Here is a 25,318-nt window from a genome sequence, read left to right as displayed (position 1 = left end):
TTGAGAAGGGTGCAGGAGAAAAGGAGGTGCCGACATGCTGGAGCCGGGTGGGAGGAGGGTCTGTTGAATCAGCCCAAGTGGAGGTGATCTCAGCCAGGTTTGGGTCAAAAGGCGGTAACTCATGATGGCCCAGGACACACAGGAGGCAGAGCAGTAGCTGAATGGTCCTTTTGGAGGACTTGATGTGCAAGGAGAGGCTGAGGGCTGTTTGCTCAGTCCGGAGAAGAAGAGGGAAGTGACTGCAACGTGTGTCTGCAACTACCTGGTGGGAAGAGAAAAACTTTCTTGGAGGCACATGCTGATACATATGCATTTTGCAGGACAGGATGGGAGTGTTAAGAAGCTAGGCAGGTCCATTCTACCCTCTCCAGAAATTCAGCAGTCCTCCCCTGTGCCAACGATTGCCATCCCCAGCCTGGGCAGGGAGCAGGAGGTGGGTTCCCATCTCACCATTGCTGCTGGAGCCATCTCATGGGAACACAGGGTGTCCACACCAACCCGAGCAACAACCTCTGAGGTGCCAGTAGCTTTGCTGAGACTCGAACGCAACTTCCCATGGATATGCTGCCCCAGCCTGATTGCAGGTTTCAATGGTGGTTTTTCTCCAGGGCTTATTAATGCTTCTCCAGACCCAGGTGGTTTTGCTCCCTAGAGGGTCCGCTGTCTCCTCATTAATAACCCATTCATAGAATCACAGAACCAAAGAATGGTTTGGGTTGAAGGGACCTTTCCAGCTCCCCCAGTGCCCCCCCTGCCATGAGCAGGGGCATCTTCACCAGCTCAGGTTGCTCAGAGCCCCGTCCAGCCTGGCCTGGGATGTCTCCAGGGATGGTTCAGCCACCACCTCTCTGGCCAACCTGGGCCAGGCTCTCACCACCCTCAGGGACAACAATTCCTTCCTCATGTCCAGCCTGAATCTCCCTCCTTCAGTTTAAAACCATCACCCCTTGCCCTATCACAATAGGCCCTGCTCCAAAATCTGTCCCCACCTTTATCAGCCCCTTTTAAGTCCAAAAGGCTGCAATAAGGTCTCCCCATTACAGGCTTCCCCTTCTCTTTCCATTTATCTTTCTGTAAGAAGCTGAAATTATCACAGAAAACTTGGTTTTGCCCCTTTTACACCGTTTCTAACCAGCCCCACCACCCCAGGAGGTGATGACTTTTTTCCTCCAGCCATACCAGCTCTTTGGCACCGCTGTCAACAAACTGGAGAGCAACCAGAGCCCTAAATACTGTGTAGGTGTAGGTCCTACCCCCCAAAAAAACAAACCCTGCATGTTTTCATTGTGTCAGTAATTGCACGCTCATTAAAACAGACGCAAAGAAACCCGATTATTGAAGGTCATGGACACACCTGTTGCCGCAATCGGCGGCGGGGGGTGGAATTTTTGACCTTCAGATGCTTTTGCTGCCCGTCCTGGCCCGACCACATGCCCGGGATGGAGCGTGTGCCAAGGCACTGCCTGGTTTTCGGGCTGTTTGCTGGAGCTTTCTGTGCCCGAGACCAGTGATTGATTTCCCTCTCGCATGGCACAGTGCCCAGGTATGTCTCCCAAAGGCCTTTGTTACTAGAGTGTTAACAATTAACCTACTCAGGCAGAAACAGAGCCAGGCCTTCATAATCTCTGCTTAGTTAACCATTCAGCTGCTTATCTGAAAGCAATTTTTCTTCCGTCTAACTGGAAGGCATTCGCTAACTCATTTGGGTAAAGCAAGTGTGAAGACGCAGGAGTTATTTTATGGATTATTATATTTACAACAGCATCCAGGGGTCCCCCGGAGCTGCAGGAAACCTTGGTAGGAGGTGGCCATGAAGAGCTGACCCACCATAGCTGGGGAAAATAAGATCTCCCCCCTAGATTTTCTGTATCGGGCATAAAAATACTGTTGTCTCCAAGGCAGGGCTGCTGTGGGAAAGGTCCAGGGGTCACCACAGTTGGATGGGACAGGGAGGTCACGTACCATGGAGATGCTGGGGAGCCGGACCATTGCATGATTGGATATTAGGAAATATTTCTTCCCCAAAGGGCTGTCGGGCATTGGAACAGGCTGCCCAGGGCAGTGCTGGAGTCACCATCCCTGGAGGGTTGAACAGACGCGGAGATGAGGTTCTCAAGGACATCGGGTGGTGCCAGGGGTGGGTTAATGGTTGGACTCGGTGATCTTGGTGGTCTTTTCCAACCAAAATGATTCTATGATTCCATGAAGTCCCAGTGTCCTCAGCCAGAGAGGAGGCTGGCTGTACCAATGAGACACAACAACCCTCCTAGTGTGGAGAACCCTACCAGGAAGGGTGCTTTGAATCGATCCAGGCAGACACAGAAACTCTTTTGAGTTTTTATTACCACAGTAATGCTGGGAAATGGGAAATGAGCTCAGCGTTTGTTCTGGAAGGGTTCCCGTCTCCTCCTTTGTGTCTCTGCAGAAAGTCCCTTTGCTTGGGTTCCTGCAGGAACCACGGGGCTCTGGGGCAAGGGCAGCACTCAGTGAGGGTTGGCTGTCAGCTCTCAGAGGTGGTGGCTGCTGTGATGCATGGACAGACGGACATCACTTGGGAGCAATTTGGATAGAGATGGTCTTCTTCAGGAGGTGGGATGGACCCAGTGTCTTCTTGAGAACCTTGTGCGCATGAAGCGTGAGGTGGTCCTGGTGCCTCCTTCCGGCTGCAGACGGTATGTAACATCTGGATATATAAAACATCTGGAAAGGGCAGTGACTGGCAGGTTGCTTAAAACTCCTGCTTTGGTTTTCCACCTGTCTGGAGCCTCTCCAGAGCACCATGGGCAGCGGAAGCCACTTTCACCCCTCTGCTGTGGCTCAGGGGTCTCTTCCAAGCCCAGCCATGCTCAGAGGTGACTCTCATTCCTTCTGAAGGATGGACTGGGGAGTGACATGCTGGTAAAGGCAAGTCGGTTTAATTTCCCTCAGCCTTCTTGTGCTCATGGAGTACCAGGCTCGGGCTCAGCATCCTCGTTTCTCTCATTGGGAATCACCTGTAAACCCAGTTTTAGTTCGTGTTCCCATGAGTGAGGCAGTTATGAGATATAAGGAGGAGAAATGTCCTGGGGAAGTTTTTAATCATGCATTCCTCTAAACCTGGAAGGAGAAAAAACAAACCCAGCTCCACGCTGGAGCCTGGCAGTGTTGTTCCTTACCTCAGTGTGCTCAAAACTCTATTTGACAGTGCACCTAAGGAACGACCCAGGTAAAACCTGACTGGGAACTGGACCTGGCCAGAAGATACAAAAACGAGAGCTATTGTTCTCGAAAAAGTGGCCCTTTTTTTGGCAAATAAAGCTGTACTGTCAAGGATCTGTTGGCACTTCTGGAATCCCCTTAATAACATTTGTAATGTTTTTCCGTATGTCCTGTTTATCAGATCCCGGGATTACAGTAAACATAAGTTAACCATTTTTTTTTTCAGAATATTTTTTGATGTTTTCTAGTTAAAACGGAAAAAAAAAAAAAAAAGAGGAAAAAGGTCCATTTTCAGACTGTGTCCCTGTGGTGCAGCTTTGGTCCCACATCCCAAGAAAGCAGCCTGAAGTTCCCCCTGATTCTGGGTCACTGTCATTGAATGAGAACAATGTCCCAATGGGCTTGAGACATGACCCCATGGGGTCCCCAAGGGCAGAGAAAGGCTGTGACACTTTGCTGGTGACAACCGCTGATGGGGATGCTATGGGGCTGGGCAGGCACCATCTTCCAAGAAGATGTCCTGGGGTGGACAGGTAAGGTAAGGTAAGGTAATTTGTCTTCTCTAGCCTATAGTGCTTGTTGTTGTGTTGACTTTTTTGTGGTTTTGGGAGGGATCAAACTTTCCAAGTCAACATAGATGTGCAAATGTCACTGTGGAATTTACCTAGTGAGGAAAAGGAGAACGTAACTTGAATTTCTGCTCCGCCAGCTGAACAGGACCAGAGAGGGCTGCGTGGAGGCAACAGCACCACTGCCTTTCCCTTGTGTGGAGCTGAGATCTTCCAGCACATCCCTCCCATGGTGGTCAGTGTCTCATAAAAAAGACAAGGCCTATGGAAATCTCAAAGTCACTGGAAGGAAGGTTATTCCTAAATTAGGAGAACGAAAAGTCTTTCCTTGACTAATGAAATCCAAAGGCACCATGTGTTGAGTGTGGCTTCAGATGTGTGTTCTCCATTCCTCCTCGTTGCTTCAGAGCCGAACCAAGGCTCCAGGTGCCCAACAGACACAAAGACTAATCCCTGGGCACGCATGAACTACCTATGGTGGGGTTCATTGGAAGGTGCCTTTAGGGTGCAATAGGGTCATGAGTCTTTGAGCCCTGCTCAGTGCATTGGAAAGGGACGTGTCCAAATGTCATACGCTGGATGTGTGACCAGACCTGGACACTTCTCTCTGCTGGTGGAGGTTTTGTTACTTATGACTGATAAACATTTACATGTTTTCATTACAGTGCGTTCCCATGCTGCACTGTGTGATGCTTTTGTGATATTCGTTTGCTGCTCAGCCTTTAGATCTCAACCAGTGATGGACACAGAAACATCTCTGTTAGGGGACAAAGTTACAAGTTGCAGGAAGGTCATTAGCAGTGCAGGTCATTAGCAGTACTGTGTCCAGTTCTGGGCTGCCCAGTTTAAGAAGGACAAGGAATTACTGGAGGGAGTCCAGTGGTGGCTACAAAGATGATGAGGGGTTTGGAGGACCTTTCTTATGAGGAGAGACTGAGAGAGCTGGGGCTGTTCAGCCTGGAGAAGAGAAGCTGAGAGGGGATCTTATCAATGTTTATAAATATCTCAGAGTGTGTGTCAAGAGGAAGGACCAGACTCTGTTCAGTGGTGCCTAATGACAGGATGAGGGGCAACAGGCACAGACTGAAACACAGGAGGTTCCATCTGAACATGAGGAGAAACTCCTTTCCTGTGAGGTGCCAGAGCCTGGCCCAGGCTGCCCAGAGAGCTTGTGGAGTCTCCTTCTCTGAGACATTCAAACCCGCCTGGACACGACCCTGTGTGATCTGCTCTGGTGACCCTGCGTTAGCAGGTGGGTTGGACTGGATGATCTCCAGAGGTCCCTTCCAGCCACAACCAGTCTGTGATGGGCAGAAGGGACTTCAGCCTTAACCAGGCAATTCTGTGGCTATAAAACATTCACCCAATGCCTATCACTTCAATTGCTGGTTGTGCAGCAGGGCAAGTCCCCTGGGCACTCACCTTGGGTGGGGTGATGTGCAAGAGGATGGAGAAGGTTACACCACCAGGCATGTCCCCCTTTGCCCCACAGCTTCCTTGTCCCCCATCCATGATGGGGCACATCTGGTGTGTCAGACCACAGAGGCTCCTTCACACCTCCACAGGAGCTCAGCCGGGATGGTGGCTCTCACCAGAGCACCTCCTTAAACCACTTTTGCCCTCTGTGACCACCTCCATACCCTGCTCTGCCCCAGAGAAGCTCTCTCAGCTCATTGTAGGTATCAGCTCTGTGTCCTCTCTCTCTGGAGCAACATTTTGCCACATCTGCCGTCCCCACAACACTCAGGACATATTTTGAACAGGGCAGTTTTCTATGAGTAGATCAGGACACTGGCAAAAGGGAGGATGCTACAGGCAGCACGCCTGGCAAAAGCCTCCAGAAACACAATTTAATAAAAGTGAAGTCGAGTGGCACAGACCCTGCTTTAACCTTTTTAATTTTTCTTCTCCATTCCATTATTAGTGCAAATAGCAAGACCCTGTGAGACACCACATCGGAGTCGAGCTCTAGACCTAAGCTGGCTCTCCAGGGAAATAAACCCGGCTTTCTTGTTTTACTTGGGGAGGGATGGTTTAACAACCTTATCCCAAGACAGGGAAAATCTCACTGAAATGAGGATTTTTCATGTCTCCCCCACCTGCTGGCCCTGCCTGAGCCACCATCACTTCTCTCCAAAGGGTATCACTGTTATTATCCCTTTTTTATCCAGGGGGAAACCTGCACCTTCCACTGCCCTTAAATCTTGTTTTAGTCTCCATGCTGCCAGGATGATTTATCCTTGTAAATACAAATATATATCCCCCAAATACAAAGACAGCAGGATTCATTGCAGTCACCCAAACTTTGCAATGCATCTTCTCCCTTCCCTCAGGTAACAAGATCCTTAGCTGGTACGGGTTCAAATTCTCCATTTTTCAATGAGGCAACCCAAAAATATTGTTGTGAGTCTTTTTATTTCCTTAAATAAGATTTTACACCTTTGTGGGGCTGATTGCATTACAGAGGATCGAGTTAATTCCTAAGCGGAGGGAATAGTCACCCTCTGTAAGGAGATCTCCATTGCTCCAGCTCAGTAGAACATGGAGCAGCTTCCCCATTGCATGATTGGATAATAGGAGAAATTTCTTCCCAGAAAGGGCTGTCGGGCATTGGAACAGGCTGCCCAAGGCAGTGGTGGAGTCACCATCCCTGGAAGTATCGAACAGACACAGAGATGAGGTTCTCAGGGAGGTGGGTTTGTGACAGTGCTACGTTAACATTTGGATTCTATGATCTTGAGGGTCTCTTCCAACCAAAATGATTCTATTATTCTAAAACCCATCTCTTTAACAGTCTTTTCCTTTTCCTCCTTCTCCCAGTGCCACTGACCTGTGCCTCCATCTCAGCTCTACGCTGCCATGGCCACACTAGAGACGCTGCCCGTTCTTAGTGACCCGACCTACCCCAGCCCGGAGAACTTCCACGGTTTTGCTCCCCGGCGATCCCAACTCACCTCCCAGAGCACCATGGGGAGCGTGGGCAGTGGAGTTGCCAACGACCAAGAGTTCGCCATGAAGAGTGTGGGGACGCGGACGCAGAGCACCGGCCGGCAGACAGAGGGCTCTCGCAATGGGTACTCCACGCGGGAGATCTCCAACCGCTACTCCGGCGAGGAGAAGACGTACAAGTCGGAGAAGGTCTCCAATTCCCTTTACATCAACGGCGACCTGCGCAAGAGCGAGAAGGTGAAGATGGACATCTGTGGGAATGTGACCACCAACAACGAGAAGAACATGCCGCCTCCTCCCCAATACCGAGAGCCCAGTAACCCACCAAAGATATTGCCAATATCCGGCAAACTCGACCAGGTGAGAACACCCACATCCCGGAGCACATCTCTAAAAAAAACAGGAAACCTTGGGCAATGGTGCAATCATGACAGATAGTCTAATTCTTACTACGTAGATGGCATCATTTTGACATGCAGATAATATAATTCCTATGGCTTTCAGGGGGTTGAGCAAAGGAAAATGTTAGTTCTTGAGGAACCAAACAGCATAATAACAAATCTTCCACAGCTAAGTGGAAAGGTTGATAGAGTTGGGGTGTTCAGCTGGAGAAGAGAAGCTCTGGGGAGACCTTACTGCGGCCTTTCTGGACTTAAAAGGCGTCAATAAGAAAGATGGGGACAGACTTTGGAGCAGGGCCTGTTGTGATAGGACAATGGGTGATGGTTTTAAACTCAAGGAGGGAGATTGAGGCTGGACATGAGAAGAAAGTTTTTGACACTGAGGATGGCAAAACACTGTCCCAGGTTGGCCAGAGAGGTGGTGGCTGAACCATCCCTGGAGACATCCCAGGCCAGGCTGGACGGGGCTCTGAGCAACCTGAGCTGGTGAAGATGTCCCTGCTCATGGCAGGGGTGGCACTGGGGGAGATTGGAAGGTCCCTTCAACCCAAACCATTCAATGATTCTACAAAGTTTCCAGCTCATTTGAGCCTGTATTTAAGTCACTGTCTATTCCAGCCTGCCCAAGACTGTGCCTGCCTCCCCAGCTGATGGAGAGGGAGCTGGAGTCAGCTCTCATTTTGGTAGGTCCAGCATCTGAGTCTCGCTCTTACATTTTGTGCCATTTACAGGCAATCTCCAACAACCTACTGTGACCAAAAGCTGTTGCTTGAAAGCAACTACGAGCATCTGTTCAAAATCCCAGTGCCCCTTGTGAAGGACAAGTTGACAAGACTTGTCAACTACCCCTGTAAGCCATGGCAGCACAAACTACCCCTGTAAGCCCATCCAAGCCCAGTCCTTATGGCTCGTTTTGGCTTTGGGGAGCAAACATCTCCCAGGCTTGGGGAAGCAAAGTCCCAGAGCCAAAGGTGTTTATCCATCCTGCTGCTCTGCTTCAGTGACTCCAATAATTTGTGTCCTGGGGACGCTGCCTTATGCAGTATAATTTCCGCAGCATTCGGTGGCCCTGTCTCCTGGGTCATTAATCCAACGGCCCCTGTAGTCCATCTCAGTCCCACATGCCAGGCAGCAGGTTTTTAGTCTCCAATCTCTCCTGCTCACCGGGGCTCGTTCTGTTTCTCCTGGAAGGCACTTTCAAAACATCTTTGCTAATGCAAAGTGGCTTCCTCTGGGTTAATTTTCACCTGAAGCCCAACCTGCAATAATGGAGACTCAATCCCATTTTGAGGAAAATTTTGTTTCTGTAGGTGCATTCACGGGTCGAGGAATGTGCAAGGTTTTAAAATTCTTTCTAAATCCTTTACAGCTGCAGTCCATTCTCCCTTCAGCATTGCTTATGGATGCAGAAAACACAAACATTCACATGAAGAGCAGGTTCAGCATGTTACTTACCCAGGGTTGTTCCTGGGGTCACAGCTCCTACCTATTCCCGTCCAAGCATAAGCAGGACACAATGTCTACACAGGGCAAGGAATCAGTGCCAGCAGGAGGGAAATGTGATACCCCTGGGGCAGAATTGCTGCTAATCCAAGGGTTCAATTCAGTTTTTGCAAAAAGGAAATGCACCCTCAGTGCTAAAGGTCCTTCAAAGTATCTCCTAAGTAGGAAGCAACAGGACAAGAGACAATGGCCTCAGGTTGCACCAGGCAAGGTCTAGATTGGATATTGGGAATTTTTTTTTCACAAAAAGGGATGTGAGGCATTGGAACAGGCTGCCCAGGGCAGTGCTGGAGTCACCATCCCTGGAGGGTTGAACAGACGGAGATGAGGTTCTCACGGACACTGGGTAGTGCCAGGGGTGGGGGAATGGTTGGACTCAATGATCTTGAGGGTTCTTTCCAATCAAAATTGGATTCTATAATCTGCCAAAATCAAAGAGTTGTTTTGATCAGGTCTGTTAGGCAGGTGGCAGCCCTCCTTCTTGCAAAGAGCACTAACAGGAACCAAGGAATATTCTAGGGAATAATCACGCAGATTTGGGGTGACTCAAGATTTGGGGTTTCTTTCAGTGGGGAAAGACAAAGTGTTGCCCTGTGAGTGACCACAGACCCCTCATGTTAAATCCCAAATGGTCCTGGGTGTAATAAAGCTGAGAAACATGGAGCTCACCCAAGACACCTTAGCTCCACCAGCCCCAGCCTCTGCTGATGTGTCTCTTTTGTGTGCTGTTACCAAGCTTCCTGCTATGTTTGATGCGTGGTCCTTTTTCCTTTTTGCAGAGCAATGAGCCCTTAGTTAGACCCTCAGCCTTTAAACCAGTAGTTCCTAAAAACTTCCATTCCATGCAGAACCTCTGCCCGCCGCAGAGCAACGGGGTGACAGAGAACAGAAAGAGCTTGAACCATGCCAACAGCAATAGCCCGTCGGCACCCAAAAGCGGACTCGACAAGAGCAGCCTTAACAGGACTACAAACCAGGTCGGAGGCCTTTCTGATTCAGGCCGTAACTCGTTAACAAGCTTGCCCACGTACGGGACAGGTTACAGCCAGCACGTGGGTCCAATGAGCGCCTCCACCAGCCACATCAACCGCATCGGTACAACCTACGTGGACAAGAACATGGTGGGATACAACGGGATATCTACCTCAGACAGCGGGCGGTCTTCGAGCAAGAGCACCTCTTCATTCAACAGACTGAACCATCTCAACGAAACGATGCCTTTCCACTCGCCTTCAACCGACGACATCATCCAAGACCTGGAAGATCGGTTGTGGGAGAAGGAGCAGGAGGTCCTCCAGATGCGAAGGAACTTGGACAAAAGTGAGGCAGCCATCTTCCAAGTGTTTGAGGAGAAGCAGAAGATCTGGGAAAGGGAAATGGAGGACCTGAGGCAAAACTATGCCAACAAATTGCAACAGGTCTCCAAAAAGGCACAGCGGGCTCAGCAAGCATTGCAGCTCCAGATCTTCAAGCTCCAGCAAGAGAAAAAAAAACTCCAAGATGATATGGGACAACTCCTGCAGCAACGAGAGGAGCTGGAGAAGAAATTTGTGGCTTTCAAGAAGGAACAGGCTGAGTTTCTCCCAAAGATTGAAGAGACCAAGTGGGAGGTAAGAGCCATATTGTAACAGACCTTGAGTGAGGTTTTCACTGAGGGCCCTGATAGACCAAAACACCTCGTATTTGCCCTAAGTGGACACCACAGGCAATGGCTATGGGTTGGTGGCCCCCAGGTAACAGATGACACTTCAGTCACCTTTTCATTTCTTCGAGTCCCGAGCCTGTAGTTTTGAATTAAACTAAAAGGAGCGCAATTTTTCGCGTACATCTCCTGTGCTGGTTAATAATTAGGCTTCCCACTCAGGTCATGCCAACGTGTGACATTTGAAACCAGTTTCAGTGAATACAAGTCCTTCCATACAGGTATTTGTGTCTACTCAAAACTGGTTTAAGTCTATTTTAATTAAATTCTTCTAACATCTGCATTTGGGCAGACCTTGAAACTGCTTCTCAAACATTTGGTTTTCTTTTTAAGATATAAAGCAAGTGAGCTAAGAACAATACCGATAGCCAAGTCTACCTCATGCTTTCCATTGTAACCCACTGTTTTCAGTTGCTAATAAGTTTATCTCTCTTATAAGGCTGAAAGGCAAATTCCTCTTTCTAGTTCTGCTTTTGAGCCTTTTAATTTTTTTTCTGTTGTTCCTATTTTTAGAACACTTTATCAAAGTCTGTTTGTATAGCCAGTACTAACATTTTTTTTCCAGCTTGATCATGTGAAGAATTTTAATCCTTCCATGGACTGGCTAGAAACTTTAAATTTATTAAGAGTGTAGAGGCGACACGTAGCTCTAGAATCCAGAAGACCCTATTCTGCTAATCCTGATGGAAAGTCAATGAAGCTGGGATTAATTAGGCTCTGAAATGTGCTATTTGCAGATGTTCAGCAGAGCTCATTAGAGGCTTGCTGTAAAAAAACTCTGCAAGTTACAGCCCAGACCAAGCCGGCTGCATTGTCCCACATGATGCCAGCTGCTCTTGCCCAGGTCTTTTGTTACTTCCAACTAGTTAGGTCTGGAAAGTTCCCTGATTTTGCACCAGTAAAACTGCAGATGGGCTTTTGATTATTCGCTTCACTTCTATAGTTCTGTCTGGAACAGTTAAACCAGGGATGTCGACGTAAATATAAGGATTCAGCTTATGGATCGAGACGCCTAGAATTTGTAGACACCTACACATGTTGACTTGTTGACTTGCTCTCCAGGCTCCATGGACTGTGTTTCCTGGATCTTTTCCTGTCCAAGCAGTTCTTCGTCATGTATTTCTCTGCCTTTTGGGAAAAACCAGCCCAGAGAGAGCACTTTCAGCAAATTGTGCAATTTTTTAGCTAAGGCAGTAATTACTCCACTCTAACTAAAACTAAACCAGCGTGACACAGTTCTGCATCTGCTACGGACAAGTGCTGGTGTGGATGTGGGTACTCACAGATTTAGGTCTGCATGGGGAAACACCACAGTTGCCAGCTTCATTGAAAGATGCTACCAAAAGGAAGTGACTGGGTACATCTCCCAGGTCTTCAGCCATTCATAGTGACCACTGGATTACCTTGATATATGAGCTTTGAGGTCTTGCTCAACATTATGCACCAGGCAAGTCCTCTAGGGCAAAGGTGGAGGTTGCAATGAAGGCAGTGGAGAGGAGAGTTTGAGGAGCATTGACCCAACAGGAACAGAGCAGCAAGGGACCTTGCAGGCACCACAGGAGGGAGGAAAGGCCAAGCATTTCACATGTGACAAGAGACAGGAGCTTCAGGAGGACGGGACACCCTGGTCTGGAGGTGGCTACCAAGTCTATTTTTCATTATGTCTATCCTCTCTGAAGCCTGATGGCTCCTTGGAGCAGGTAGGGACTGTTTGTCTCTGCAATCGCCCACAGCAGACAGATCACATCTGCCAGTGCAGGCCCTGAAAAACACAGAGTTCATGGGAAAACAAGGTTTTGGTCATTTTTACCCTTTACTTCCTACACCCACAGTTGCAACTATCACCTTTGGTGGACTACGCAGGTGCAGAGGAGTGTCACATTGAATTGCGACACCTATGTAAAGCAAATACCCACCACAGCAAGGGAATTTCCACTGGGTTTGTGTACCCTCCCACATGGATGAGACTTGAGCCAGGCATGACAAAACCTGAAACTGCAGCGTCCAAAGACAGCGTATGGTAGCCCCATTTCTACAAAGGCTGCAGCTCTCTCCTTGATCTTTGGCACAGGGGCTGTCAGTTTTCATGCCCTGTCCCAAAAAGAATTAAATAGTTACCAGTCCCTGCACTGTCCCCAGTGAAGCGAATCCTAAAATTTAGTCAACTGGGTTCTTCAGGAGCCTTTGGGAAGGAAAGTGTCATAAGACAAGTAAGTAATATCTACCATCTCTGTGCCCTGTCCTACATTCCCAGTGCTTGAGGAGAGCCCGGGTGGTCTCTGGGTCTGAGATGTTTCTGTTTCAGGCTTGTTCAAGGTCCATATCCCACTGAGGTCAGTGGGAGAACTCCTACTGAGAGCAGAGGGTTTGGGGTTGTGGTTATGTGAGTAACATGAATGGAGGGAGGAAAGCAGCAGTGGTGAGGACCACAACACTTAGCTCTTTGATCAACACCAGATGGGAACAGCGTCGGCTCCCTGAGAGTCAGGAAGAAACACCAAATGTCTCCCACAAATGTGGGGACAACCTCTAGGTCTGTGTCCTGGTGAAGGCTGGACCTCAGGCCTTGAGCACTGTCCTTGGCTGTCCCCTCTGTTCCCTGAGCCTCCTGCCAATGCGAGGCCACGGAGATGTTTCATGGGCAGCATGGGAGACAAGCAGCGGTGGCGGGTCATCACTGCCTTCCTCCTGCCTCATGGATGATCTCCTTGCAGGTGTGCCAGAAGGCAGGTGAGATCTCCCTGCTCAAGCAGCAGTTGAAGGACTCCCAAGCAGATGTCTCCCAGAAGCTGAACGAGATCGTGGGACTGCGGACACAGCTTAAGGAAGGTAAGAACTTCCTACGGGAGAAAGAAGAGCAGATCCTCACCCTGAAGGATTCCTACAGCTCCAAGAGCGTCAACCTGGAGATCTGCGAGGGCGAACTGCAGCGGAAGATGAGCGAGGTCCAGGTGCTGAGGGAAAAACTGAACCACTGTGAGCTGGAGGTCTCTGGCCTCAAACGGACACTTGCCAGCATGGGACCTCCGGGGCCTTTTGGTGGGGACCTTGGCGAGAAGCTGCGGGACCCGCTGGCTTGTGAGAGTGACGAAGCCAAGATGCAGCGGCAGAGCGAGGACAGCGTCAACACGCTGAGGAAGGAGGTGGAGAGGCTCCAGACGGAGCTGAAGCTGGAGCGGCAGCAGCGGGAGCAGCAGGTGATGGACTTTGAGGAGGAACGGCGCACGTGGCAGGAAGAGAAGGAGAAAGTCATCAAGTACCAGAAGCAACTACAGCTGAACTACGTGGAGATGTACCAGAAGAACCAGCTCCTGGAGCACAAGGTGAACGAGATGAACACAAAGGCCACCAGCCCCCCGCACACTGAGGAGAAGAAACCATGGACTCCCTCCAGACTCGAGCGGATAGAATCCACCGAGATTTGAGGTGGGACCAAGACAATACAACATAATTATTTTTTATTGCTGTGCATGTACTGACTACTCAAGCCAGTGATCTTCCGAAGGATAATACGCTACTGTAGGACCTGTGTGAGTCTGCTCACACCGATCTCCACCACCCTTACTCTATACTTCTGTGCTTTGTAGGTAAAATAACTGTGGATGTGCGTTGTTTTTCTATCGATAATGCGACATCTCTTTTGGTTTCCTCTTCCTAGTACAGCTGGTGAGGGTCAGTTGGCTCTTTTGTAATCTGCCGTGACTGTTACTTTGCTAGAGGCTGCCATCCCCTCTCCTACAATTCACCCCTCTTCGGTAGGTTGTTTTGGAGGGTTATATTTGGTTTCTTTGGTTTTCCAAGCATTTATATGTGCAGCAAAACAGTTTGAAGTGGCAGGTTGGTTTGGTTTTTGTTTTATTTTTTTAGGGTATTTTTAGCCACATTGGCTAATGGAGCAAAGCTCTCGGGATCATGAGCAATCTCGCTGCTCTGCATCAAGTATCATGTCTAGACGGTGGTCTTAGTGAAGTCAGTGGGAGGTTGGCCACTGATTTCAGTGAAACCAGACATATCTCTACCAGACGACACCCTCTTGCCAGCCCATGGCTACCATGGTTGCAAGAGGTTAGGACATCCTTGGATGAGCCTGTAACATAAGCCAACAAGGAATGATCACCCAGCAGGAGCCTCTTCGGAGGTTCAGCAGAACTGGACATCTGCTGTGTTTTCATTCCGTTGTGATTTCCTTCTGCAGTTCCACTTCTCTCCTGGGTTGTGACCAACTCTGGGAGCAGAAACACCCTCCCACCTCTGCCTTTGTCCCCCTATTCTTACCATACACTCAAGTTGGCTACAGCAAGGAAAGAACTTGGAAATCCAAGTTAGCGTCCCTTCCCAAGAGCCCTTTTTCTTCCCAAAGTCAATGGAATCAAGGTTTGGGGAAGCCTTCAAACCTGCGGGATGTTTATGCAAACTGAAGCTTTAGCAATTTGCCTCAACAAGGGGCAACTGTGCTACCCCATTCCCACACGAGTGATGCTTCGGTGCACTTTCCCGGTCCAGGGTCTACTTAAAAATTGTCATCCAAGCTTCACTCAGCAGTTGCAGTGAGCACATATCAGCATTATCGTTACATCACTTTTAGTGCAGCACCCACAGCCATCCCATCTGGCATCACACATTCCAGGGACAGAGATAATACAGGCCTAGCTTAAGAAAATATTCAGCTACTAACTCTGAGCAGGAGAACAGTCATAAGAAGGGAAAAACACTTAAGGTGATGCAAGTGCTTATGCCCTGGCAGAATAATAATCAAATCCTATAGGCACAGTCACTGAGAAGGGTGCAGGAACCAAAAACCAGCATTCAGTTTCAAAATGTGGGCAAGGTGGGTCTGGTTCTCCCTTTTGTGGACAATTTTTTAGCATGACCCACAGCAAAGTGTAAAAAATATTGCAAAGTGGAGTTGGCACTGACTGGACAGTGGCCAAAGGACAAACGCAAGTGGGAATTTCAGCTCTTTGTCCTCGGGAGCAGCTAGAAGAACAAAACTAGAATTAGCCCTGGGATGTCATGGGATGTCTGTGTGCCCATGGAGTTTGACCAGATCACATTTCACCTGCATACCAAGGAAGAAGCTCAGGGCGTTGAGGGGCTGAAGACCTTCCAAACAAAAGCCCTGAAGCTACTCATTTTCCACATTCCCTTCCCCGAAAGCTCCTTCCTCCCCATCACCAGGTCTGACCTTCAAGCTGGCATCAGACGTGGTTGTGGTGAGCTCCAGACTGAGCAAAGAGGCTGAGCAGGAGAGAGGAGACTCCAGTTAGTCCCACCAATCTCCAGCCAAGGTCAACAGACAATATTACTGAGCAGAAACTGTTGGTGGCTGGCAGTGATCCCTGGAGCCACAGAAAATGGAGATATGTGATGAGACCAGGGCATTTCAAGATGCTGGTTGAGGGCACCTGGCTTTTCTCACTGCTTCTGCCTGTGTCTTTGGAACTGGAGGAAGGCACAACCCAACAGTCTGACTTTGCCAAGCCAAGGGAGACATCCACATGTGCTCCGCAAACTCACACTTGGCCAAGCAAATCTGAAACTTCCTCCACTTCATACACTGGGCCTTCGAGATGGAGTCAAACATCCCACAATGTTGGGGTTGGAGACCTGGTGCCTTGTGTCATCTCAGCTTTCTGTGCCTCTCTTTCCACATCAGATAAACCCACACTGTCTTCCTTCCCAAAGGACTTGTGAGGCACCTGTGTCTGTGAAGGGCTTTGCAGTCCTTGGGCAAAATGGAAAAGCACTGAGAAACTGCAAGAGGCTCAGTCTCAGATGGTCGTATGGTGTTTTTGAAGCCACCACATGAAAAGCAAACCCAACAGCAAGTGCCCTAACCACAAGATGGGTCCAATAACCTGGAGGGTCACCTCCAACTTTGCTCCTCTTGGCTCTGCTGATGTTGAGGTTGGTTTCCCACTAACCTTCGCAGAAAACAGCGTTTCAGTTGGTAGCTCAAGGACACCCAGAGTGACTGAGTTTCAAGGAGCTGCTGTTGAGGAGGTTGTACACCACAATTTCCCGCTGCGTTAATGCTCAAGAGGAACTGACATCGGCATCTCCATGTGGGACAGCTTCTACCAGAGCTCCTTGCTAATCCACAGGCAGAAGGAGCTTATTTGACCTCCTCAAATTCCTGGTTCCAGTCAGCAGCAGTCAGCCAAGGCCTCCAGCATGCCAGGTTTGCTCCGTCATCTTTTTCCTACATATATTTTTGCAGTGGTGCCAGGAATGAATGTATCTTGATGGACCCAGTGAAACCTCAAGGCACACAGGTTCTGGACAGCCTCACAGTGCATCCATCAGGGATTGCAGAGCTCCTTGGGATGGAGAAGCAAGGAGAGATTTTCCACCTTGGAGGAGGAAAAGTACACTCCTTTCACCACCTTCTTCACTGCATCTCTTTGATCTAGAGCTTCCACCCAGATCTGAGCAACCTTGGTTATGGACATTCCCTGGATGACATGAGAGCATTGCAGATACCCATTAAAGACACTGTGCTGCTGATGGTGGTTTTCCCTCTCTTGGGATTCACAGAGCATCCCCAAACACTCAGCTGTCCTGCAGAAACCACCCCCCTATGCTACTGTGACATGAAATACACATTTTTGGCAAGTGCTCCCAGCCAAACTGCCATGAAAGATTGTTGCTCTTCAGGAATCCTCCCTACAACTGGACATGCTGCTCCCCATCACATCCTCTCCCATGTGCTACCAATGCGGCCACAAGCTGGTAACCAGTCTCTCTTGGAGGTGACTGCCCTTTGCTCAGCAGAGATAGAGCAAAATGATGGTGGGACACCTGGGTTCCTGTTGTTTGTGCCCATCTGGACCCAGATGGGAGCTCACCTAGCTCTTTCCAGACCTTAACACTTTTACGCACTGACTGGATGAAGTCTCTCATCATAAGCTTGGTCTCCATTGAGGCCCTGGGGTCTTAACCTTGGAGCAAGATAGCACGGGGTGCCAGACTGGGGTTTTGATGACATATCCTGGGAACGGCCAAGGAGGCTGACATATTGTCTCTTGGAGGCTCAGGCAGGGCTGATAAAATGCTTCTGTCCCATGAAATTCAACTCGGAGTTCAGTCTTGATCATAACCCATCTGCCACCTCCACCTTTGCGCACCCAGTTCTGGAGAAGACGGGATTCAGTGTGATGCAGTTGCTCATGTGTAATTCTCCAAGTTCTGCCCTCAATATCTTGCACGTGGTCAGTGTCTCTACTGAAACAACAGGTCATGTTTAACTTGTCATTGGCCATCAGCAAAATCCGTGGTCATGAGGGTCTCAGGTCAGCTGCCCACACATGGGGTCCAGACACATTAGAGATGCTCTGAGACACCTGATACATGGGCTGGCCAAGATGATACAACAGCCAAGCCAGTGGTGGAAGACCTGGAGCATCTCTAGTGGCACATCACCCACATGTGGGCAACTGAGTCATGCTCCAAGCATACCCACATGGCTGTTATGTGAACAAACAGGGGACACTGATCAGCTCCAGCAGTTTCCATCCATGAGGATTTGGGCTGAGCAGGCCCTCCTGGTTCCACCAAAGGTCTAAGCAGCCCCTTTTCCCACCTGCTGCGAGTGGGGTTGCTTTGCTCCACCATCATTTCAAGGTTGCTATAAGATGCCAACCCAGCTGCGCTGGTTCCCCTCGTGCAGCCAACACTCGCGTCTCACCCTGGGTGCGAATGCCACAACCATCGCACGTTGTTGTGCTTCACACAGTCCCACTGAGCTTCTGCCACCGTCTCGTGGCAGCCGGCTGCACTGCTCCTGCTGTCGCTGGCATCGTGCCGGTGGGAGATCACCTCCGGGTTTTCACACTCAAGAGAGGAATCGAATTGTTGCTCTTACACTGCTACGTTATATGGAGAGAAGTGTACTTGGATGTAAATAACAGCCCAGCTCTGTATATACAATGATTAAATGAAGAGACAAGAAAGATCTGTGGCTTCTATATCGGTGAATGGGATCGAGAGCAGCAGCCGAGGCTGCACTCAAGCGCTGAGTCCTACGTGGAGGGTGCTCAGCACCCCCCGAGCTGCTGCTGGTTGCAGTGGAAATGGGAGGCTCAGCATCTCTCAGGAAGGCAATCCACTTGGGATGGACTCCCTGGTGACACTGTCCTGCTTCAATGCTTGCTGTCATCCTCAGCCAGGATTTGCAGTCATCCCCTGGTTAAGGCTGAAGTCCCCTCTGCCCATCACAGCCTGCTTGGGGTTGAAGGGACCTCTGGAGATCATCCAGTCCAACCCACCTGCTCACGCAGGGTCACCAGAGCAGATCACACAGGGCCGTGTCCAGGCGGGTTTGAATGTCTCAGAGAAGGAGACTCCACAACCTCTCTGGGCAGCCTGGGCCAGGCTCTGGCCCCTCACAGGAAAGAAGTTTCTCCTCATATTCAGATGGAACCTCCTGTGTTTCAGCCTGTGCCCGTTGCCCCTCACCCTGTCATTGGGCACCACTGAAAAGAGTCTGGTCCATCCTCTTGACACCCACCCTGGAGATATTTATCAGCATAAATAAGGTCCTCTCTTAGCTTCTTTTCTCCAGGCTGAACAGCCCCAGCTCTCTCTGTCTTTCCTCACAAGAAAGCTGCTCTAGGCCCCTCATCATCTTTGTAGCCACCACTGGACTCCCTCCAGTAATTCCTCATCCTTCTTAAACTGGGAAGCCCAGAACTGGACCAAGTACTCCAGATGCAGCCTCATCAGGGCAACCTCCTGTCCCCCCAAACCTCCTTGCAGACAGTGGCTCCCAGCAGTGACTTCCTTGAGCCCTGAGCTCTGCCCATGGAAAGGACCAACCCATCCCACTCCTGCCCCTCGCAGTGGCACTTTATAGCTTGCTCCAGACAGCGAGCTCACAAGCAACATGACCAAAGATCTCTGGAGGGCATTGGACTGCACACTTGGAGCTGCCTCCTGACTTTCCTGGGGAGAGATGAGGCTGGTGGGGTCTCGGAATGGGGAATGAGAGCTGGCAGGGGACAGCAGAGGGCTTGGGTTTCCCTGTGTCCCACCTGGGAACATCTGCATGGCCATGAGAGGCCTTTCCTGTGCTAGACAGGACTGGGTAGAAAGGAGTTCCTGGGTAAGCTGATTGTCCCCAATTGATTGCACCAATATCCTCCATGGTTGTGCCAACTACTTCCATGCAATGCCCAGGGAGTGTGTAGACCAGGAGGCAGAATGAATGGATGCAACTCCCCTTTCTCCTTGGAGAGAAGAGAGGCTGCACACCAAGCCTTGTCTCCACGGCCACAGGTCTCCACTGCTTGAGCAGCAGACATTGCTACAGGGTCCAGTTGTATTGGCCAGGAAAATGTGTATCCTGGGAGCTGCTGGTCCTGCTGGTTGCGCCCTTGGTGTCCTCTCTCCAGCTCACTCCAGGACATCCTCAACACTCTCCTTACCAGGGAACCATCCTCCAAGGTGAAGGCACCATGGCCGTTGCTTTTCCGGCTTGGGGTGCTGATGGCATCTGTGGCCACCATCACCCCATGGAGGTCCCTGGTACTGCTCCTACCCTTGGCACATGGAGTGCAGGCCAGTGAGAGACCTGTGCTTCTGCAGATAGGTGCCTGAGTGGCCCTGCGCCTCGGGCACGTGTCTCTTCACCATATCTCTGCTCCAAGGCCATGCTAAGCCTTCTCTGCTCCGTTCATACCAAGACCACGAAATCCTGCTGATGTGCAGTGACAGCTCTCACTTCTGTCCTGGATGGGAGCAGGTCCAGCTGGCCACTGTTCTAATTCAACTCTTCAGCCTAAACCTTGAAGGCCACTTTATAGAGTCACTTTTCACCAAGACCCCTTGCTAAAGATCTGCTCATCATGTTGCCTGTGCCCTGCTACTCCTCTGCCCCAGCTCTCCAGACTCCCTTGCCTCCTTTTAGATCATCACCATCCCCACTGTCCCAGGAGCAGCCGGTGCCTCTCCCAGTACTCTCCCAGATATGTCTAAACAAGCCGGAGCTGAAGCCCAAAACCCCCACTGAGAGTGGCATGTCCAACCCTACCCTCAGAGGAGCCTTCTAGACTACTGATCCTCTTCTCTCCATCATTCCCACCTCAGCTGGATCAGCCTTGCTTCCCTCCAAAAGCAATCTTGCCTCTTGCTGAGGACATCCCCATGACACTTGAGATGGCTGCATGTGGCTTCACACCATTGCAACACCTCAACCAGGCAGCTCTGGGGTTTCCCATGCCACCCAATCCCTAGTGTATCGAGGGGCTGGGATCACATCCAGCTGTTTGCAGATGTTGGCTTCCCAATAGGGTATTCCATGCCGGCAGTGCCACTGCTGGCAACACCAGAAACGAGCTTCTGCATTTCCATGATCAGCCTGGTTCTCCCAATGAAGGGGATCAATTAGATCTGGAGCCTGGGACAACCTCTGTCACGCAGGGTTGTGTTTTCGCAGCCCTTTTACGGATCTGTTTTCTCAGGCAGAAAGTCTCAGCTTTCTGTCACAAAGCAATAGGTTTTTCTAAAGAGATTTAAAAGGGACTATTGACTATTCCCAACTCTGATACCTGCAGGGAAGCCAATGTTCCCTTGAATACCTTCACAGCTCCAGCCCTGGGCTCTCCTCCTTGGGAAAGGGATGCGAGGTCCAGTCTGGGTCCAAATAACCACCAATGGTTTAAGCTTGGCGGTTCCCACTGGTCTGGAGAGCCCAAAGCTGCCCATATCCAGCAGGCCATGAGTTTGGGTCCCCAGGAGGTGTGGTCCATGCCCCTCTGGTGCCCATCCCATGGCTGTTACTGCGTCCCTGTAGCAGGTCTTCTCCATCAGCTCACCCGCATGGGAGTCACTGTGTCTCCTGGGGTATCTGAGCTCACAGAGTCACATTTGGTGACAACCAGACAGCAGTGGGTGACCACGACACTGGCTTTGCCATCCCTGAGAGTCAGGCTGTCCTAGGAGCCCTCTCGGAGGAGAAGGTCCTGTTTCCTTCATGGCTGGCACATGGGTTCCCTTCCAGTGGCCGAAGGGAGCAAACTGTGCATGGGCAGAGCTCCGCCACCGGTGCAAAACTGCTCCATCACCGGTGCAAAAAATAACAAATGCTGCACAACCAGCCAATGTGTCTATGCAGTCCCTTTCCACACAGCGGCGTCCCCGCAGAGCCCAGCCCAGGGCTGGAGCTCCTCCAAGGTGTCTTCATTTGCACTCACTCGGACCTGATAAATGCTGTGAGCCGAGAGGAATTCCCTCTCAGTCTTTGCCTTGCACCGGGCAGTACACTTGTGAGGGTTTCCTCATCCTAAAATCGATGCATGTTGCTTAGTCACCCCGTCTTCTGCGTCTCGTCCTCCAGCAGATCAAGAGGTGTGTCCCGTCCCTCACCCCCCCAAAAAAAACAGCTCCCCAATGGGAGAACGTCAGGTTGGCCCAGCAAACCTGCTGTCTGATTTCACCAGCAATAAAAGCCCCGTGGAGAAGCGGCTGGAGTTCCCCGGTGCTGCTCCACCACCGGGTGAGCTGTGTCTGTGTGTAGGACCTTTGCATTAGACCCTCCGTCCAATATTTTGGACGTACCCAACTGTAAATTCAGTCCCAGCCTTGTGCTTTCTCTCCTCTTGTTCGGTTCTTGACGCCTTGGTCTCTCTCTGCTCTTACTGTGAATTCAAACCAGAAGTGTTCTGAACTTGACTCCGTTACTGTTTTGTTTCTGCGTTGACTGTTGCTGGTTCTTTGAACTGCGTTTAATGAGAGTTTGAAAAAAAAACAAATCAAAAAATTTAAAAATTATATATATATATATCTTAAAAAATAAAATATTTAAAAAAGAACTCCATAAAGCTGAGTGTCTCTCCTGTCCACCAGTCACTTCCAAACACCGTTGTCTTGACTTTGCCTCTGGTCAGTGTATTTACAGACAAGAGATAAAACGCAGCATTCTGGGATCTTTTTGTACAGCAAAGGTGTCATGTTTTGGAAATTCTCGTTAAAACTATACCGCACTTCCCAATCTACTGCTCGTCTGTTGTATGTTTCCAAGATGTGAAGAGCTACTGCCTTTGCGATTTTCTACGGTGAATATATATATATATATCTGTACAGAGGTATGTATATATATAAATATATATGAAGATCTATATGTATACGTATCTCTCACTCTCCTATCTCTGCCTAACTGTGAAGGATTTTTATTGGGCAAAATAAAATGGAGAAAGGCCCCGTTTTAAAAACCCGACTGTGTGGTTTGTCTGGTTGTGTTGTGAGTAGAAGAAGCGGCAAGACCCACGAGGGATTTTGGGAGGGAGCTGCAGGGAAGATCTCACCTTGGACATGTCAGCATCCTCCAGTCGACAGCTTCAAGTTAGACATGAGGATGAAATTGTTGTCCCTGAGGGTGGTGAGAGCCTGGCCCAGGTTGGGCAGAGAGGTGGTGGATGAACCATCCCTGGAGACATCCCAGGCCAGGCTGGACGGGGCTCTGAGCAACGTGAGCTGCTGAAGATGTCCCTGCTCATGGCAGGGGGGGCGCTGGGGGAGCTGGGAAGGTCCATCCCAAACTATTATATGAGCTAATTTCCCATCCTTTCCATGCCAAGACCTTGCTCAGAGCAGCCGCATCTCCCGCTGCAGCGTCTCTGTGAGGTTCCCCTATCTCTGGGGCTTGGAGGCTGCCACCCCGAGAAACCTGCGCTGTGCTGAGGCTGAGAGGCCGGGGAGGGAGATGGTTTGGGGGAGCGGCTGTTCGGGCTGAAAGGAACATGGCGGGGAGGTTGAGGTTGTCCATCTGGTGCTGGATGGGATAATGGGGCTGCTTCCCCTGCACAAGCCCTTCATGTGGCTAAAGGAACAGAAAACACAGTCAAAAAGCAGCAAATGCATGTTGGATCCCTGGATGGCTGGGGTGGGGGGGAGGGTGTTGCCAGTTTTGGAGGCTGACCCCAGGGCAAGGTCTACTTTGCCTTCCCTCCCAAGCATGGAGCTCGGGATGTCCCAAATCTCCTGCCATACTGCAGGCTTTTACTCAAATTAATCCCACCCCACCTGCTTCGCCAGTGTCACATTAAAACAACATTCATATCAACATTATTTTCAAACAAAAACAACAAATCCAACACTTTTTCCAACACCAGTTTCGCCAGAGAGGTCTCCTGTCCTTCCATGACAAAGTTGAAGCCTCTCGGAGGCATGTCAGGGATTCGATGCTTCCCCTCAGACCAGGTTTGAGGTGTGAGGTGACAACAGTGACACGAGATTTTCATTTCAGTTCACTATGAGCATGGTTCTCCTCCAACTACATTTAGTCTCTTAAACGTGTGAATTCCTCACCTGCCAGTGGACAAAAGACTGAAGGAAACGAAGAGGAGAAAAGGAAATTTACCTGGTCGAACAATTAGGAAAGGATTATAAATATTAAGTCAGTCTATATGCCAAGCCCCGTTTAATGCATTTCCATGTGCAAAACTTTATTTAATTATAGTTTGCCAATGCTTAAAGCCTGCAGTGGAAAGAAGAAATGTGTCTGGGCACAGGGGAGCTGTGAGCACCTGAAATATTCCAACGCTGCCTCAAGACGGCACTGGTCAATGGGCTCTTGGTGGCCCTGTTTGAGGAGGGGGCTGCACCAGATGACCTTTGGAAGTCCTTTCCCACCTCAGTCACCCCGGTTCTGTGGGTAAGGCTGCAGTGAGAGGCGTCAGCTGAGACATGCGCCTCCACCACATGCTGTTCACGACCCAAATCCACACCGGTGCGGAGAGGCCTCGGAGAAGCTACGCCTAGACCATCAGAATCTCAGAATCACAGAACAGTTTGGGTTGAAGGGACCTTCCCAGCTCCCCCAGTGCCCCCCCTGCCATGAGCAGGGACATCTTCACCAGCTCAGGTTGCTCAGAGCCCCGTCCAGCCTGGCCTGGGATGTCTCCAGGGATGGTTCATCCACCACCTCTCTGCCCAACCTGGGCCAGCGTTTCGATCTGCTCATGGCAGGGGTTGGACTAGATGACTGTCGAAGGTCCCTCCAACGCAAACTGTTCTCTGATTCTATGGAGGGGCACAGGGACCTGCTCCTGGTGTTGTCCCTAAACACGTTCTTTACCCAGCACACATGAAAATGAGCGAAATTCTGCACACAGAGACGAGATATCCATTTTATTACAGAGTTGTGCAAATCTGGATGCTTGATCGAACTGGCACCCCAGCAATAAAAGTATTGATCGTTTATACAAGATCTTTACTCTGAGGGTGCCAGAGCCTGGCCCAGGCTGCCCAGAGAGGTTGTGGAGTCTCCTTCTCTGAGACATTCAAACCCGCCTGGACACGACCCTGTGTGATCTGCTGTGGTGACCCTGCGTGAGCAGGTGGGTTGGACTGGATGATCTCCAGAGGTCCCTTCAACCCCAGCCAGTCTGTGATCTCTGATCACTGCACACACCCCCTCAGGGCAGACCTGCAGGGCTGGCTGGTTACAATATTTACATACGAGTTATATATAAAACCACTATTCTTACTACACATGCTGAGTGAGTTAGGGTCCTTCTCCTGGAGGCTTCTTCGTAAGTTTCAAGGAATAAGTATTGAAATAAAACAAAGGTGTCCAATCACTTTAACACATACCCATCATTAAGGCGTACATTTTGCAAGCTGTGTTTCTATATTAAAATGATATTACAATGAGGAAAGTTTACTTTAAGTCAAGCATATCCCCAAGTTTGGCAATAATCACTGGATAATCAACTGTCTATGGTTCACTTCTAAATTCCGGGATAGGTTTTGTTCTACAATCAAAAGTTAAATGCCGCTAGACATCTCGTTTATTATTCGTCTAATATTAAAGTTACAGCAGGCCTCACTATCAGGTCTTCTGGCCTATGTGGTGACACTGGGGGGCAGTTCATTTATTTATCTCATTTATTATTCGTCTAATATTAAATTTCCAGTAGGCCTCACTGCCAGGTCTTCCGGCCTATGTGGTGACACTGGGGGGCGGTTCATTTATTTATCTCATTTATTATTCGTCT

The 25,318-nt window shown here is 49.8% G+C and overlaps 1 protein-coding gene across 3 annotated transcripts in view; it reads left to right on the top strand.

Moving 5' to 3' along the window:
* Window positions 1-22,529, top strand: part of LZTS3 (leucine zipper tumor suppressor family member 3) — a 53,326-nt gene extending 30,797 nt beyond the window's left edge. The window contains exons 2-4 of one of the 3 annotated variants that reach the window (XM_082050380.1): window positions 6,588-7,076; window positions 9,469-10,230; window positions 13,037-22,529. In XM_082050380.1, the coding sequence (XP_081906506.1) occupies window positions 6,627-7,076; window positions 9,469-10,230; window positions 13,037-13,747 (1,923 nt within the window). In that variant the 5' untranslated portion in view covers window positions 6,588-6,626 and the 3' untranslated portion in view covers window positions 13,748-22,529. Of the gene's footprint in view, window positions 1-6,561; window positions 7,077-9,399; window positions 10,231-13,036 lie in introns of all 3 variants that reach the window. The other 2 variants (XM_082050378.1, XM_082050379.1) reach the window with 2 other exon arrangements.
* Window positions 22,530-25,318: the final 2,789 nt, after the last annotated feature.

This window comes from Streptopelia decaocto (genome assembly GCF_964273445.1).
Source record: "Streptopelia decaocto genome assembly, chromosome: 4".
Lineage (NCBI taxonomy): Eukaryota > Metazoa > Chordata > Aves > Columbiformes > Columbidae > Streptopelia > Streptopelia decaocto.
This window is presented reverse-complemented; position numbering and strand designations above follow the sequence as displayed.